Source organism: Hyperolius riggenbachi, chromosome 1 (genome assembly GCF_040937935.1).
Source record: "Hyperolius riggenbachi isolate aHypRig1 chromosome 1, aHypRig1.pri, whole genome shotgun sequence".
Lineage (NCBI taxonomy): Eukaryota > Metazoa > Chordata > Amphibia > Anura > Hyperoliidae > Hyperolius > Hyperolius riggenbachi.
The window spans coordinates 436,796,934-436,813,835 of record NC_090646.1 but is presented as its reverse complement, the minus strand read 5'-3'; the positions used below and the strand labels follow the sequence as shown (position 1 = coordinate 436,813,835).

The window sequence follows — 16,902 nt, the reverse complement described above, 5'->3', positions numbered from 1 at the left end:
TCCTTTCCAGTTCTGAGAATATTTTGTCAGAACTGAAATATACCAGTTACTGTCAGTTATATATCAGCAACTGTCAGTTACAACTGTGTGCAAGGTAATGTCCGTGTTTCCATATGGTTCAAGTGGGTGATATTACAGTTTAACAGTGTGCTGACCAGGAAGCCGTTATGGGGTATATTGGCCATTTTTAAAATAGAGGACAGATAATTCCATTGATCACAGTGGACAAACAGGACGCAGGAGAGGAGAAAGAGATTGATGATCAGACTACATGGGAGGTAAGTATGACCTGTGTCCCTCCTCTCCTCTCTGATTTGAGCCCAGGAGGTAGGAGGAGGAAGAAGTTTGAAGACGGGCAGCACTGTGAGGAATCCTGAGGATAGGAGACTAGGACACTGAGGATCAAGGAGACTAGGAGAGAGTGCATTGTGTGCAGAGCAGCAGGTATTTTGCACACACTTGCAGCACGCTGCCTGGTCCTCAGCTGATGTGCTGCAGATTCAGTGACCAGCTGTCTCCCCCTTATTTCTCTCCCCCAGCCTGAGCAGTCGTGACATCTAAAGCTGCTGAAACAGGGCTGTCTGGCTTTCCCCTCCTGACCTGTCAGCTGCCTGGCTCCTATCACTTGTCTTGTGTCAGTTCTGCCCTCTCTGACACATCAAGTGTTCCCCTTCTCCTCCCCCCACCCCACACAGTCATTTCCCTTCATTCCCTAAAGGTAGCCATACATCTAGCAATGTATGGACAGATTCCACCAAGAGACAAATCTCTCTCTAATCTAATCTGACAAGAGAGAGATCTGTCAGCTGCCCATACACCCCAGGCCGATTCCTCATCAATTTCATGCTGAAATCGATATGGAATCAGCCCTGTGCGCCGCCTCGCTGCCCTGACGCCTTCCTACCAATGTGAATGCCCCCCCCGGTGCCCTGTGGAGAGTATACATTACCTGTCCGTGGCCTGCGCTTGTCCCCCATTGCCCCTGGGATATCTGCGCTGCAAACATGCGCGTCCCACGTGGTTCACTAGTAAAGGCGTGTGTGATGCCACACGCGCATCCCTACTAGGAAACCACATGGGGCATGTGTGTAGGGAGAGGAGAATGTGCTCAGAGCAGCGGAGGGACAAGCGCAAGCCACGGACAGGTAATGTATACTTTACACAGGGCACCGGGGAGACATTCTTCATTAGGGGGGACAGCACCGGGGGTTTCAACGCGTTCGTCCATTGTCAGGAAGTTGCATGCCATTCCCGCTGCACACTCAATCAAGCAAGTCGCATAACATCTTGCAGCAAGCACAATCAAGAATGCAACCAATTTTCATCCTGAAATTGATCGCATTGTTGGTCGGACATGCACTTGGCAGCATAGATTTTTGTCTAATTCAATTATAATAATCGGATGGTCGATCAGCCACCAAATCGCCTGATGTATGGTCACCTTTACTCTGTTATTCACACATGGGGTGTTCCTTTTGTTATTCCTGCCATAGTCATAGTAATGTCCTACCATATTATTATGTTTTGCAGCACTATACAGAGTACATAGTCATGTCACTGACTGTCCTTAGAGAGGCTCACAATCTAATCCTACCATAGTCCTAGTCTAATGTCCTACCATAGTATTATTATGTATTTATATAGCACTGACATCTTCTGCAGCAATTTACAGAGTACATGGTCATGTCACTGACTGTCCTCAGAGGAGCTCTCAATCTAATCCTACCATAGTCATAGTATAATGTCCTACCATATTATTATTATGTATTTATATAGCACTGACATCTTCTGTAGCACTTTAAAGAGTACATAGCCATGTCACTGACTGTTCTCAGTCAATTTAATCACCCTAATCTTGTGATCAGTAACCTTAACTTGAAAATTGGCTTTGGGCGGTAAAAAGTACACATCTGGCCCTGCCAATGTGCTGGCATTAAAAAGAATACCTTAGTGAAAAAGAATATGAAAAAACAGGGGGAGCAGGCATGTGTAGTGGGCTCTCCACATGGCCACCGATCCCCCCGTTCTCCTACGTCCCCCTCCGCTAGTCAGTAGGGACACCCCGAAATTACTTCCGGGTCTAGGTAGTGATGGTTTACTGCACAGGCACTGCCCGGCAAAGCGTATCCTTGTATGCGCTCACGCGGCCAGGTGGAAGTACTCTGTGCAAGTGCACTATGTAGTTGTAATGTCACAGTTACGTAGTGCGCATGCGCAGAGTGCTCCTGTCCACGTAAATGCGTACAAGGATATGCTTCACTGGGCATCACCTGCACAGTAAGCCGCCACCACCCGACCCAGAAGTCCTGGGGGTCGCCACTGACTAACGGAGGGGGACGGAGGAGAAAGAGGGAAGCGGTTGCCATAAGGAGAACCCACTACACATGCCTGCTCCCCCCGTTTTTTCACATTGTTTTCCACTAAAATATCCTAATACTAGCCTATGAAAGCAGTTACTGGCGGGCACGGGGTGGGGGGCAGGCACAGTAGCCAGTGGGTGGGCCCGGAGGGCCCAGTCCTGATGATGTGTGAGGGGCCCCACAATTTCTCATGGCAGCACTGGGTGTGAGAATGTGAAGAAGTGACCAAAATAAAAGTTAGGAGAATATCATGTGCAGTGTAGTATAGAGGATGGAACTAATGAGGACATCTATGAAGAGGACAGGTTACATGTAAGGGCAAGGAATTTGCTGGGTTAATGGCAGCAAGTGGAGGGATTGACAGTGAGGCGGTGTATGTAATTGTGACCGAACGCTGTGAAAACAGTGCATGAGATTTGGGCGCAGCCGGCGCCACCATAGGCCATAACAGGAATTACGGCTATAGCAGCACTCAATGAGTGATTTGGGCGCTGTCAAAAGAAGGCAGAGCACAAATTACTACAAAAACAGTGTAATTCTGCTGCCAGCAATAGCTGGAAACCGAATTACATTTTGCTCCCACTATCCATGGCGGCCTGGAGAGTAAACAGTAATTAACCACTTGATGACCCAGCCTTTACCCCCCCTTAAGGACTCTACAGCCCCCAGCACAGATCAAACACCAGGCAGAGCGACCAGATCGCCCCCCTTTTTTCCCCACTAGGGGGATGATGTGCTGGGGGGTGTCTGATCGCTCCTCCCTGCGTGTGGCTGGCGGGGCACCTCAAAGCCCCCTCCACCGCAGGATTCCCCCTCTCCCTCTCCTCCCTCCCTTCCCTGGAGCCCGGAGGCTGCACAGGAACGGATCTGTCCTGTGCAGCCTCTAACAGGCTCCTGCCTGTCATGTGACAGCGATCCCCGGCCGCTGATTTGCCGGGGATCGCTGATCTAGTACAACGCTGCTACTGTTAGCAGCGTTGTACAAATGTAAACAAAGCGGATGACTTCCGCTTGTGTTTACATTTAGCCTGCGAGCCATGATTGGCGGCCCGCAGGCTATTCACGGAGCCCCCCGCCGTGAATTGACAGGAAACGGCTGTTTCCTGATTAATTAGCCTGCAGCCGGCGACGCAGATCTGCGTTGTTGGTCCTGCAGCTGCCACTTTGCCGACGCGCGTTATGAGTGGTTAAAGCTGCCGGGACTTGTGCAGGAGCAGGGTAAGCCAATTACCTTCATTATCCTGTGCCCAAATTTTCCGGTGGCCAATTCATAGGCACGCATTGTGAGAGACAAAAATGGCTCAAGCATTAAAACTGAGTAACGAGTGGACCCCTGTCAGTCTTTCTGTTGGCAGGTCACATTGGAGGTAATTACTATGGAATCATTTTTGCAAATTTCAACATAGGGCAGACAGGCCACTGTCAGGTTTCTATGTGTGTCTGTTTTTTTTGTGAGATTATTTTCTATCATTTTCTATCTTATGGATGCTTGCCACAGAAAGTCAGGGACATTCCTCTACTGGAGATAAACACACACACACACACACACACACACACAGATGCACGCATGCACGCACACACACTATATATATATATATATATATATATATATATATATATATATATATATATATATATATATATATATATATATATTTATATATATACAATATATCATTCTATAAATAATAAAATGAAAGTTCAGTGAGAAAACAATTACAATTCTGCTGGTTTTTAATCATGTCTGGATCTCCATTTGGTAGACTCTCTTACTTCAGGTCCCTGTGAGTATTGTTATCAGGATCAAGAAATGAGGAAAATCTCCACCGTGAGAACACGGATAGCAATAAAAACATTCCCTAAGCCTTCTCTACTCTAGAAAAAATCTAGCTTTTAGCTAAAGTTCTACTATAAGTCAAAAGTTACGTTTTCCTTAAAACTAGTCCTAGAAACTAGAAGATACTCAGTGAAAAAACTCAAACTGTTTTTGTAAAATAAGATATTTTTGCAATGTAATAGTGGTGTTATAAAACTCTTGTATCACTTTGTATGCTGCTGTAAATTAGGCAGACTTTTACAAGAATGAGTGTGTAGTAAAGGTAGTATGTGGTAGGGAGGGCAGTGTCTGCTTGCTCAGAAATAATTCTATTAGCCCAGAATCATTTCTACCCATTGTCCTGAAACACAGCATGCAGCATCCCATTTTCTCACCATTATATGTAATAGAGCAGTTCCTTATAGAAACACCTGAAAATCTCAGATAACCGGTGGAAAAAGCAGTGCCCAAACAGCAGTGAGTTTCATTTCTGTAACAATATTGTCTCATTCAGAAGTGATCTATGGGTGTGCATCAGCTACACCGTGTACACCATGTGCTCAGAGGTAAAATGGCTGCCCACAAAAGTCCATGTTGTGGCTCAATTGGATCCCAGTTCTTATAATTAGAGTTCATGAAGTATGTAAGTATAGGGTTCATAAGACTCACTATTCAACTGCACACAGAGCAGACACTTCCTGTTAAGTCAAAAGGAGACATAATGTAGGCTGTCCTCACTGTCAGAAGGGACCTACTTTCCAGGCAAGTTATTCTGCCCCCCTTCCCCACACCCCAAATTCCTCTATCTTACCTCTGATCACCATGAACTCGTCTGATGCAAACAGCAAAGATCAGAAGCTGTTTGCATGTGACATTTAATATAAAAACGTTGAAAAGCTAAAAACAGAGTTTAGATATGAATATACAATTGGTCCGACTCCTGTATTATTTTAGATCAACTCAGACTCTCCTGGTGGTAAGCATGTTAACATAATAATGTAGGCATTTATCCTTATTTAACAATTTGATGTTGCTTGATAAAAATCTAGATATAATACCATTGGATTTTTTCTTTTACTCCCAGCTGCAAGAGATGTGGTCTTTTCCTTTGATGTTGGTAATGGTCCTATAGAGGTTAGAGTGCATTCTCCAAACCCTTTAAATGACAGCCAGTGGCATTTTGTAAAGGCAGAAAGAAATATTCTAGAAGCCTCTCTTCAAGTGGACAATATGCCACAAAAATCATATGCTACATCTTCTGATGGACATATACGACTGCAGCTGTACAGCCAGCTATTTATAGGTAAGTGTTACAATTTATTAACCAAGCATACAGAAATGAAGTTATAGATTAAGGTGCAGATTTTCATTTTTTATCATTAACAGGAAAAGTGGTTCTATGTGTATGTATCTGTTATATACAATACAAAGATTTATCATATTATTTTACCTGGGGAACCATTTTCATGATTGTTATAAAAAAAATATAGTGCACAGATTACATGCAGCCAGTGAGTAGAACTTAAAAAACCCCAGCGTAAAGCAGCTTAAAGCCTTCAGAGTTAGTTTATGACTCTGCAAACTTATTGTGTATTCATGAGAATGGTTCAAAAATCTCAAAATCATGTAGATAGCTTTATAAAAATGCAGAAATAAATTAGTTATCAAAATATACATTTGAAGTACAGCTTTAGTTGTCACTTGTAATACTTACTACACTAAAAAGAAAAAAAAAACAGGTAGGTTACAGTGGCACACCTGGGTGCATAACTAAGCTGCAAGCCACACCACCAATCACAAACCATAAAGTCCAAAGGTTGTTTAGCACATCATTATGTTTGTTAACATAAGGATATCTGACAAGTGTCTCCATGTGACCATGTCACAGAGTTTGATTACAAACCCATTGAAAACTGCACTAGTCTTTGGCAGCAATGGTACGCTGTGTTCATTGGCTGGCCAAATGGATTTCTAGCATGTGTGTATTCACTTCCGCATTTGAAAACATGCATCATCAAGGCAACAGGTTTTTTTTTTGCCTATCATCATTCAGCTGTCTCGTTCTGGCCAATGAGAGTCACAGACTTTCTCACAGAGTGTGTCGATCTTCTCTAAGGGACAGGCCGATTGTTACACAGTGCTGACGCCACTGGTACCACCTCAATGTTATGAGAGGTTGTCATGGCATCCTGATCCCATTCCATGCCTAAAACAACCAAATGATCCTATGCATTTGGAACCTATGCTGTTTACTGGCAGACTTGTGCTGTGTCGGAGTGCCGCAGCCCTTGCATGTGTAAAATGGGGAATGGCAAAGAGCATCATGTCACAAATGATTGTGCTGATGGTCGATCTTGTATGAGTCATCACCATGGACATGGATGATAGGCTCATACATTGGTGTGGCCATTATTGACTTGGCAACTCATGTCCATCCAGGTCATATTCAGGATGTGTATGGAATCAAAACAACCCATTTTATCCTGTCTAAGCTCCCAAGACAACCTGACAGATGTGAATGGCTCATGGCAGCATAACTGAGAAGGCCAAATAATGGTACCCAGGTACAATTGCAAATTCGAGGCTCAACAAATGTTTATTTTATATAATTAAAGCAAAATGCATGCTTGATTACATTTTATTAAGATAGTCCATAAGTGAGCCACGCAGGACAGCTAAAAATCTGTCATGAAACATTCAGTACAACTGGATGAAATAATTGATGTGGTACTATATAAACGTGCATTTATTTAGGTGTATGATTAAAGCAAAGCTTTTCTCATGGATGTTTAATGTTAGTGCATTATAAGATAAACTGAAATTATTCTAAATGCATTTAAAATGAATGTTCAGTCTCAGAAATAGGATGTTATCATTAGAAATTGTACTCATGGTATTTCAAGATGTTTGATGCACAAGCTAAGTTGTGGGTGTGTCCTTTCTTCCCCCTTTCTGTCTGTCTGAACCTCTTTTTGGACTGAGCCACAAGAAAAAACATCTAGAATCATTTCTATGTGTTGTCTCAAATTTAACAAAATCTTTGCCATCCCTCAAGTCTGAAAAATCCGTCAGCAGCTGTTGATGTATAATTAGGCGAGGCAATTAAGCTATAGTAAGCATTACACAAACAATAGGAAGTAAGAGGAGAAACTGAAAAAGCCCAGTATGTTCCAAACTTCACTTCCATTTTTAATAATGGAAAATATTATTTTACATCCTGAACTAAAATTCTACCCCTATGTCCTTTTTTCCACTGCCGCTTATAGCACAAAGAATCCAGTTCACACTTCTAACACTAGCCTATAAAGCTCTTTATAATGCGCAAGTCCCTTATATTACATAGAAATGATACGATTAGATGAAAAAGTTGGGATCAAGGTGGCCACTAATGATCCCAACTTTTTCATCTAATCGTATCATTTCTATGTAATATAAGGGACTTGCGTATAGTATCTATTCAATATATTCACTCAGTTTAGTCTTTCACTACAGAGATTTGGTAAGTTTGGGTGAAAAAGACTGAATCATTAGTGGCCACCTTAAGAGCGATCAGAAATTCTGATTGGATTGGTTATAAATAATCTCCTTTGACGGGCACAATCGATTACGAACGATTATAAAAACAGTCATCCGATTTTCATCAAACCAAAATTCAGATTTTCTTATTGGTTGTGATATATAGGAAGCAAAGCCAAAGATTGGTTCATTGATGGTGTAGTGAACGATTTCACTTCTGATCAGAATTATCTGATCACCCAAATGACTTTTCATTTGAAATCGAATTGTTAGTGGCCACTTTTAGTGTGGTTTGTCTTCTTAAAACAAAAGGTATTTGCAATAATTCAGCTTTAGGTGTGTAACTGTGGTTACCCTCAATGCACCGCTGCTGAATATGGAAATTATCTCTTTATGCCCCTAACATCCAGAACCGCTGGCAGTTAAAGCTGAATTATCGCAAATTATTTCTGTTTTAAGAAGGCAAGTCACACTAAGCATTGCTTTTTAGTAGGATGGCTTTTCAGTCTCTTTTAGTCCCCCGTACACTCTTTGTGGCTTTGGTTCACCCCGAGCTGCTTAGGTACTCCATTAAATAATTATGCATCTAACTTAATTCCTTTCTCTACTATTAGGTCAGGGCACAACAAGCAGCTTACTTATTTTACCTAGTGTTTCACACCATTACACTATCAGGATATGTCATAATTTTACTGTATTTTGCCTTGCCTTTTCTGAGATGTACCTCTGATGTACGACTGTGCATTATCTATTACCTGTATCTATCTGTATGTTTTTTCTGTGCCGCTGAAATTGTAAAGTGCCAAGGAATATGCTAATAGATAACATTCTAATGAAATGAAAAAAGGGGTGCATGCATGAGAAATGTTTATGAACTTACTATTAGACTAAGCCTGTTAGACTCCTTTGATCTTACTGCTAAAGGAGAAATACATGAAGTGTCAATGGATTGATCACCAAGGGCCTGATCTCACTAACGCAGTTGTATCCACTTCTGTCTGCCTTTCAGCATCTGTAAAATTGATGTGTAGCTGAAAAGCGGACACAACTGCGTCAGTGGGCTCAGGCCCTAAATAAGAATATCATTTTTGAATGTGTAATCTTTTAACACTCTCTCTAGCCACCTGGCTAATTTACTGATATGGAGATGAGTCTGGAGATAACCAGTGAAGCAGATCATTGTATTACAGTTTTAAATGCATCAGTGCTTTCTTTAAACACAAGAATATATTTCTATAATAGAAAGCTGTTTGCCATTGTTAACTCAACAGCAGGAGGTATGAGTCAATTTAACCCTTTCCAATCCCATGTCAAACTATCTCAGTATTGAATATAGTCTGACACAAGAAAGCAGGTTGTCACTAGATGGTGCTTTTGACAGATAAAATCTTGCACATTCTGGACTAAGTCCAAAACTTTGAACGCTGCCAGCCCCATCTCCCACCGCTGCACCATGTCATATAAATATTTTATGGGCTGATCTCTAGGGGCATTGCTACTGGATCTATCCTGGCACAATGTCACCCTTTGTGGGAGTGCCGGACAAAGATCCTCTCCAGCACCACTCAGTGCATTAACAAAATTATGCTGGTGCACGTGCAAGGGGGTGGAGCTACAGCACGCAAGCTGGTGCTGCCCCCTCCCCACTGCTGGGTCACCTCCTTACTCTAGTGCGAGGAGGTACAGACCCTCCATGTCCGTGCTGCCATTGCACATGCACAACCCACTCTTCCACATCCCCCCAGCACACCAGAAAAAAATCTTAAATGTTGGGGGGGTGGGGGGTGGAGCATTGGTAATTAGGGAAAAGATTGGGAAGGCTTAAACCCTCTCCATAGTACACAGTGTTTTCAATAGGAGAAATATGGCTTTTAGCAGTAATTTTGAGCATGTTATATAAGTAAGGTAAAAAGCATTAAGCAAAGAATTATGGTCTTAACTGATATATAATTAGAGGGGAAACTGTTGTTCGACACATCTTCTTTAAGGACTATTCAATATAACTAGCAATTATATTTGTAATCAACAGATTCAACTACTAGTGATGATCACAATCTGCTAATTATGATTACGTGACATTTTGCATACATTTTTGCTATATGTAATTGTTGGAAATGCAATTGAATTTGTGTAATCCATTCGTAATGTCACATAATTTTGCGCCGACTTTAGCATTATAGCGTTATAGCGTAGCCCTCATACATGCTGTCGTAACCAAAATTGCTATCTATGTTAAGATAAATAGTGGGAAAACTATATGTGTGTATCCATGGACAAGGTGCTTACCTGTACCTTTAAAAAAAGTTCCCACGCCAATATGCTCGGAAATGTCCCACGCTATTATCCTCTCATCTCATTGCGATCTTCTTCAATTAAGTTGATTGAATCTCTGCCGCCCCCCACATAGCAGAGAATGTGTCTGCGAACGCATAGCTGCCGGCTACTGCTGTCCTTCCCACCTATTCAGAGCCAATTTATTCGATTCAATTCATTAAAAAGAACCGGATCATTCATGAACCGGTTAGTATAGCTTAGAATGCTGTCTGGACGCATAGCTGCCGACTCAGCTGTCTCTCCCCACCTACCTTCACCTGTGTCACCCTCACCTAGCCTGGCACCTGGTGCACCCATGGGTGCACCAGGTGCAAAGCTAGGTGAGCGTGACAGGTGAGGAGGCGGGGAGGACAGCTGGAGCCGGCAGCTATGTGTCCGTGGACGCATTCTCTGCTATGTGGGGGGCGGCGGAGATCTTCAATCAACTTAATTGAAGAAGATCGCAAGATGAGAGGATAATGGCGTGGGACATTTCCGAGGATATTGGAGTGGGAACTTTTTTTTAAAGGTACAGGTAAGTATTTCTGGTTAATTAAGAGCATTAAAGGACTTTTTTTGTCGTGTTTTTATTTCATTTATCCCTTTGTGGAAATGGGTAAGGGGTACTCATATCTCCTGGGAGGGGGTGGGCATCTGGGGTCCCCTTCTTAAAGGTACCATTGACCATGCGGGCTGGTATAGCTCAGGGTGCAAAGCCCCACGTGGCCGGGGCTCCACATTCTGGCTATCCCAACCTGCATGGGGGACAAGGGGTCACAGAGAGCTCGGTAGGGGGGACCCCACATCATTTTTAGCGGAAATTTCCCACACTCAGAAATAACAAACAAACAAAAAATAAATAAAATGTTTGCATTTTTTTAATTATTTATTGTTTCCCACTATCTTTTTAACATATCTTGCAAATTTGATGTTTCTAGGATGTAAGGGGTCTTTGCTATTACCTGCTAAAGTCGGCGATAATTGTTTCCCACGATCTGTCATTGACCGGCATTTAAATGTATACATTTTTTTCTTTGAACTTTTAAAAGCAATTTTCTCAAAAAGTATAAGGTCTTTTTGAAAACTATTTTTTTTCCTTTTGTTCCCACTGTTATTCTTAACTTTCCCATGCAAATTTGGTGTTTCTGGCATTTAACCCTCCTGGCGGTTTGCTAAAAATCCGCCAGAGGGCAGCAAATCTTTTTTTTTTTATTTTTTTTTTGTTTTTTCATGTAGCGAGACAAAGTCTCGCTACATGATAGCCGCTGCTCAGCGGCATCCACCCAGCCCCTCCGATCGCCTCCGGCGATCGTCGATCAGGAGATCCCGTTCAAAGAACGGGATCTCCTGGAGGGCTTCCCCCGTCATTAATGTCGTGATCAATGTCATGACGTCAAAGGGGATTTCGATCCACCCCATAGAGCTGCCTGGCACTGATTGGCCAGGCAGCGCACGGGGTCTGGGGGGGTGGGCGGCTGCGGCGCGACGGATAGCGGCGGATCGGCGGGTAGCGGCGGCGATCGGGCACGGCACGCAGCTAGCAAAGTGCTAGCTGCATGCAGCAAAAAAAAATTATGCAAATCGGCCCAGCGGGGCCTGAGCGGTGCCTTCCGGCGGCATAGCCCGAGCTCAGCTCGGGCTTACCGCCAGGAAGGTTAAGGGGGCTTTGCTATTAACCATTAAAGTCGGCAGCAGTTGGAACATTTCCCACACGAGATCTTTAAAATTGATTTTCTCAAAAAGTATAAGGTCTTTTTGAAAAAAAAACATTCTCTTGTAGTCACTGACCCCCTCCAGATGTTAGACCCCTTGAAACATCTTTTCACTTTTGTGGCTAGAAACAGTGTTTGTAGTTTTGGAAGTTCACCTCCCCATTGAAGTCTATTGCATTTCGCAAAGTTCGTGCGAACACGAACTTTTGTGGAAGTTTGCGTTCGAGGTTCGCGAACCCTAAATCGGAGGTTAAAATTGGAGGTTGAGCCATCTCTATGTGACAATTATGCAAAATTACTATTCACTAATCACTATTACACACATACACACACACACACACACACACACACACACGCGCACACACACGCACACACACACACTACATTTATACAGGAAGCATTATGTTTCGTGGTGATCCTATGTAATAAGTGCAGTGGCAAGCTAATGGAAAATATAAAGCAAACTGAGTAAATAAACTGAGTTGTTGCAGTATTTAACCACTTGATGACCCACCCTTTACCCCCCCTTAAGGACCAGTGCTGTTTTTAGTGATCTGTGCTGGGTGGGCTCTACAGCCCCCAGCACAGATCAGGGTGCAGGCAGAGAGATCAGATTGCCCCCCTTTTTTGCCCCCTATGGGGATGATGTGCAGGGGGGGTCTGATCTCTTCTGCCTGCGTGTGGCTGGCGGGGGGGGGGGGCACCTCAAAGCCCCCCTCCGCGGCGAAATTCCCCCCTCCCTCTCCTACCTGCTCCCCCCCGGAGATCGGGGCTGCACAGGACGCTATCCGTCCTGTGCAGCCAGTGACAGGACGTCCCCTGTCACATGGCGGCGATCCCCGGCCGCTGATTGGCCGGGGATCGCCGATCTGCCTTACGGCGCTGCTGCGCAGCAGCGCCGTACAAATGTAAACAAAGCGGATTATTTCCGCTTGTGTTTACATTTAGCCTGCGAGCCGCCATCGGCGGCCCGCAGGCTATTCACGGAGCCCCCCGCCGTGATTTGACAGGAAGCAGCCGCTCGCGCGAGCTGCTGCTTCCTGATTAATCAGCCTGCAGCTGGTGACGCAGTACTGCGTCGCTGGTCCTGCAGCTGTCACTTTGCCGACGCACGGTATAAGCGTGCGGTCGGCAAGTGGTTAAGATATTTTTTTTTTTTAGATTAAAAATAATTAATTGACAACATAAAATATCTGAACAATACCCTGTAAACATTAATCCTGTACAATGCAACACCTATTTAGGAAATAGCTTAGAATTTGAAGTCCTTACTAGCTTAGACATAACAGAAGCAATTTATCATGTGCGTTTAACTGACCTTGAAAGCCTTCTTTTTTGAATTTTGTCTGCCTCCATTTATCAAAAAAAAGTAATTGTTTCACTGAAATAATCATTAAAAGACACCCATTTACATAAATTACCTTAGTAATAATTGTGCTACATTAAGAGAAGTGCTTCTACATTCTGTAAGGTAATCTATTACCTGGAAAGCAAATAACTTCAAGTTCCACCATACAGTTCTTTGCTACAAGATTAAAACTATTATGAAAATGTTCATAATAATGCATGCATTGAGATCTTTTATATCCCCTGATAATCCAGGCACATCTTTGCAATATATAATTCCTACTAATGCAGTTCAGATCTTTTTAAACTAAATCTATATCAGATTTACATTCTTAGGCAGTAGGAGACTAGAAAGCATAAGGAATTGTGCAACCCATAAGAACATTTAGCCTTAAAATCCTAACCCTAAATAGAATACAAATAATCAGTTTTCCTAGTTTTAAGTTCAGAGTGGAATGCATGTATATACAGAAAGTAATTGCCCAATGACTTAATTCCTTTAACAAAACAATAAGAAGATCTCTGGGACCTCTTTTCAGGTAATTGATATAACCTGCCCTTGGCATGTTAAATTGTAGCTCTATATATTACCTTTACCTGATGGGCCATGGAGGGAAAGCATAAGAGGGTGAAGGAGGTGGTTTTGGCGCACAGCGCTCAGCGCAGAGGGCCAAAACTAGGTGCCCCATAGCAGTAATGTTATACTGCGCAGGGCGCGTAAGGGTAATTCAGGGGCCCAGTGATTGCTGGACCCTGAATTACACCTCTTTCTGAGTTGCCATCATTCAGCTCACCCTACACCCAGCTCACCGGCGGTGTACATATATGTATGCTAAGAGTGGGCATCGCAAAGTTTAAATTATCACCTTAAAAAAAACTTGAAACAAATGTGTTTTGATTTGTAATCGTTAACTCTTCTATACATAGTTACCATCCAGATTTACAGATTTTTACCAGCCTTACTTGATACTCCAAATACTATTATTGTAGAGGTTTGCAGGTTAAGCCACTCTTCCATTTCAAGAATAGTATCATCTGTGTTGTCATGGTTAACAGACGACCAAAAAAATCCCCTTCATCTTGTTCCAACAGCGTTAACATCTGTCTTGAAAAGTTACACTGTGGTTTTTTTTGGAATGAGATTAGCAAACATGGAATCCAGCCTGCAGACACCTTAGACATGTGCAGTTTGTCATTAATAATTTTCCTCACTCTACCATAGCTGAGGGCTTGAGGCCAGTAACATTCATGATCATTTGGACAGTTGTTCACCTGTCTTCCAGGATTAAACATGTCACTTTCTTCACTATGGCCGATGCGTCCATCAATGGTCGTCTTCCAGGCCTTGGCTCGTCTGTGAGGGAGTTGGACATATGACCACTTTGGAAATTTCTATTCCACCTCACAATAGTGTCATAAGAGAGACAATAATTTTCATAAACAGTCTACCATCATCTCATCAGGAATTTGCCAGACACTATTACCTTTCAGATGCAGAAACCTCATGCTATCATGCTGCAAGCCTCCATCTTTGCTATCTCACACCTTAGTCACTTCTGGCACAATGTGTAAAAGAAAGAAATGATGCAATGAGCAGATTTTCTTAACATTTTGTACTTAGAACCCAATGACGACATGATAACTTCCGTGTAATAATTAAAACTTTACGATTTCCCCTCATAAATAAATTTAACATATGCACAACAATTTCACTGCAATTTACACTGACTTCACAGTGGGCATTGCGCAATGAGCATAACCTGCATTATCTGGGTAATAATTTATGTTTCTAGGGTAGCTCATGCTATGCAGGTAGTGTAGCATGTTACACTAGCAAACATGAGTATTACTTAGGTAATGCAGGTTATGCTAATTATATTACAAGTTGCATATATTGAGCAATGCATGCTATGTGGTTGAGGTAAGTAACAGTAAAATTGCTGTGCAGGGCAATCTTATTAATATTTAGTGAATTTGGCAATCTTATTATAACATTTTATACGTTATCATTTATAGAACGTAAGGTCATTGTTGATGGTGTCTGAACATGTGATCAAGTCTTTAGAATCATGAGCATTGCAGGAAGCTATGCTATTTCTTAAAAAGATATTTAATTTCAATACAGGTGAAGCATAAACTGTAGCATATTTTTGAGTATACAACTTAATATTTGTAAAGAACATCTCAAAGTCATAATATAAATTGGTTGTTCCATTTTCTTCCTATTGCATTTCTGTGTATCAAACATCAGCAGAATCAGCAGGTAGTGCAATGAAATCCATTACAGGATAAACCACCTTGAAATTTTATTGTTATCAGCGGGTCTGATCTGGTTTACCTTGAGAAAACAATCTATAAACCTAAATTATTGCACGGCATTTCATAGGAAGCATCACAATCATGTTTGGCTGAGTACTCTTTTTTTAAATGGATTAGCGGTGTTTTTAATCAAGATGATCAGGAAACTAGCACTTCTAGCCAATTTCCAGTTCTGAAGTTATTGTATTACTGACCAGTTGATGGTAGAAGCCTTGAATCTGAGATAGCTTTAGATTAGCCAAAGATGCTGGCCAGTACTAGCTCTGACCAATGAGATAGCTTTATATCTCTTATGAAATAGTTCCATATATGAATAAGCAGTGAATATAATTGGAATACCCAGAGCAACTGGTAGAAATTGACAGTATAATGGGGTATTTTTGCACTGCTAAAATACCTCTTTGGCATCTCTCATCTGATTTCATCTTTCAAGATTCCACCTTTTTGAAAAATCAATTTTTCATTAAAAATAATTACTAGGGTTTCATAAGACTGACTCACTTCTAAAGTTAAAATAGTATACTAATGCCTAGATGGATGCATCATTATGGATTTATATTATTAGCTCTCTGCTTATATATATAAGTATAACATTTTATCATTTATTAATTTACTGCATATAACGTTTTTTGATGACTGCATTTTTTGAGATGATGAGTAATAGTATCCCATTATGATTCTATCCTTCATCATTTTACTCATATCTTTGCCTAAGCAGTAAGAGTGAATGTAACAGAATTTCTTCCTTTTTAAATCTGTACTAAGAAGTAATGAGGACGTGATTCATTTTAGAGTTAGTATAAAAATAAGCCAGGAGCTTGTGTAATCTAGGGAAAGATTCACCACAGCGCAGAAAGACAGCAAAATTGTAATAGTTAGAAAAGACATGATTTTATTTTGATAATCTTAAAATTTGTAAACTTTATCAAAAATAATATTATTTTTATAATTTCTTAATCCGTTCCAGATGCTGCTTATTGAAATTTGTGCAGTTTACAGCATCTTATCCCTTGCAGGGTGTAGATTTCAGTCTCCTATTGCTGTACGCTCACACCACATTGCTGCTGCCTAATTACAGCTGAGCTTCATACAGCAGCCAGGAGCCAATTTCATCATGAGATCTCTTTGAGCCAATCACATTAAAAAATAAAAAATAAAAGCTCTGGTCCTTGAGGCCAGAACTTATTAGTTCAGAAAGGGTTAACATGCTAATATCTTTTTTTCCCTCTTTTTGCGCTTTAATAGCAGTGTACACATACTGCCAGTCCTGCATGTCCCAAACGTTATACACAGAGTTCATATATTACATTTAAAGGCCTATAAATTCAAGACGGTGGTGCCAGATACATGTAAAGATAGTTCTTTTGTGAAGCTTGCTGTGCTATTTTTTTGAATCTTGAGCCTTATATTTTTGATCTTATTGTTCTACTTAATGATCCTTCAAATAATGAAATATCATATTCCCCAGGTTTGTTTAATACTCAATACCTGCATTTTATTCAAACGGCTGCATGTGCCT

General features: G+C 41.7%; 1 protein-coding gene across 4 annotated transcripts in view; it reads left to right on the top strand.

Annotated features, from left to right (window-relative positions):
* The window catches only part of CNTNAP4 (contactin associated protein family member 4), a 484,789-nt gene that overhangs the window by 418,810 nt on the left and 49,077 nt on the right, over positions 1–16,902 (top strand). For all 4 annotated transcript variants that reach the window (XM_068237691.1, XM_068237701.1, XM_068237708.1 and 1 more), the window contains one exon: positions 5,261–5,479. In XM_068237691.1, the coding sequence (XP_068093792.1) occupies positions 5,261–5,479 (219 nt within the window). The remainder of the gene's footprint in view (positions 1–5,260; positions 5,480–16,902) is intronic.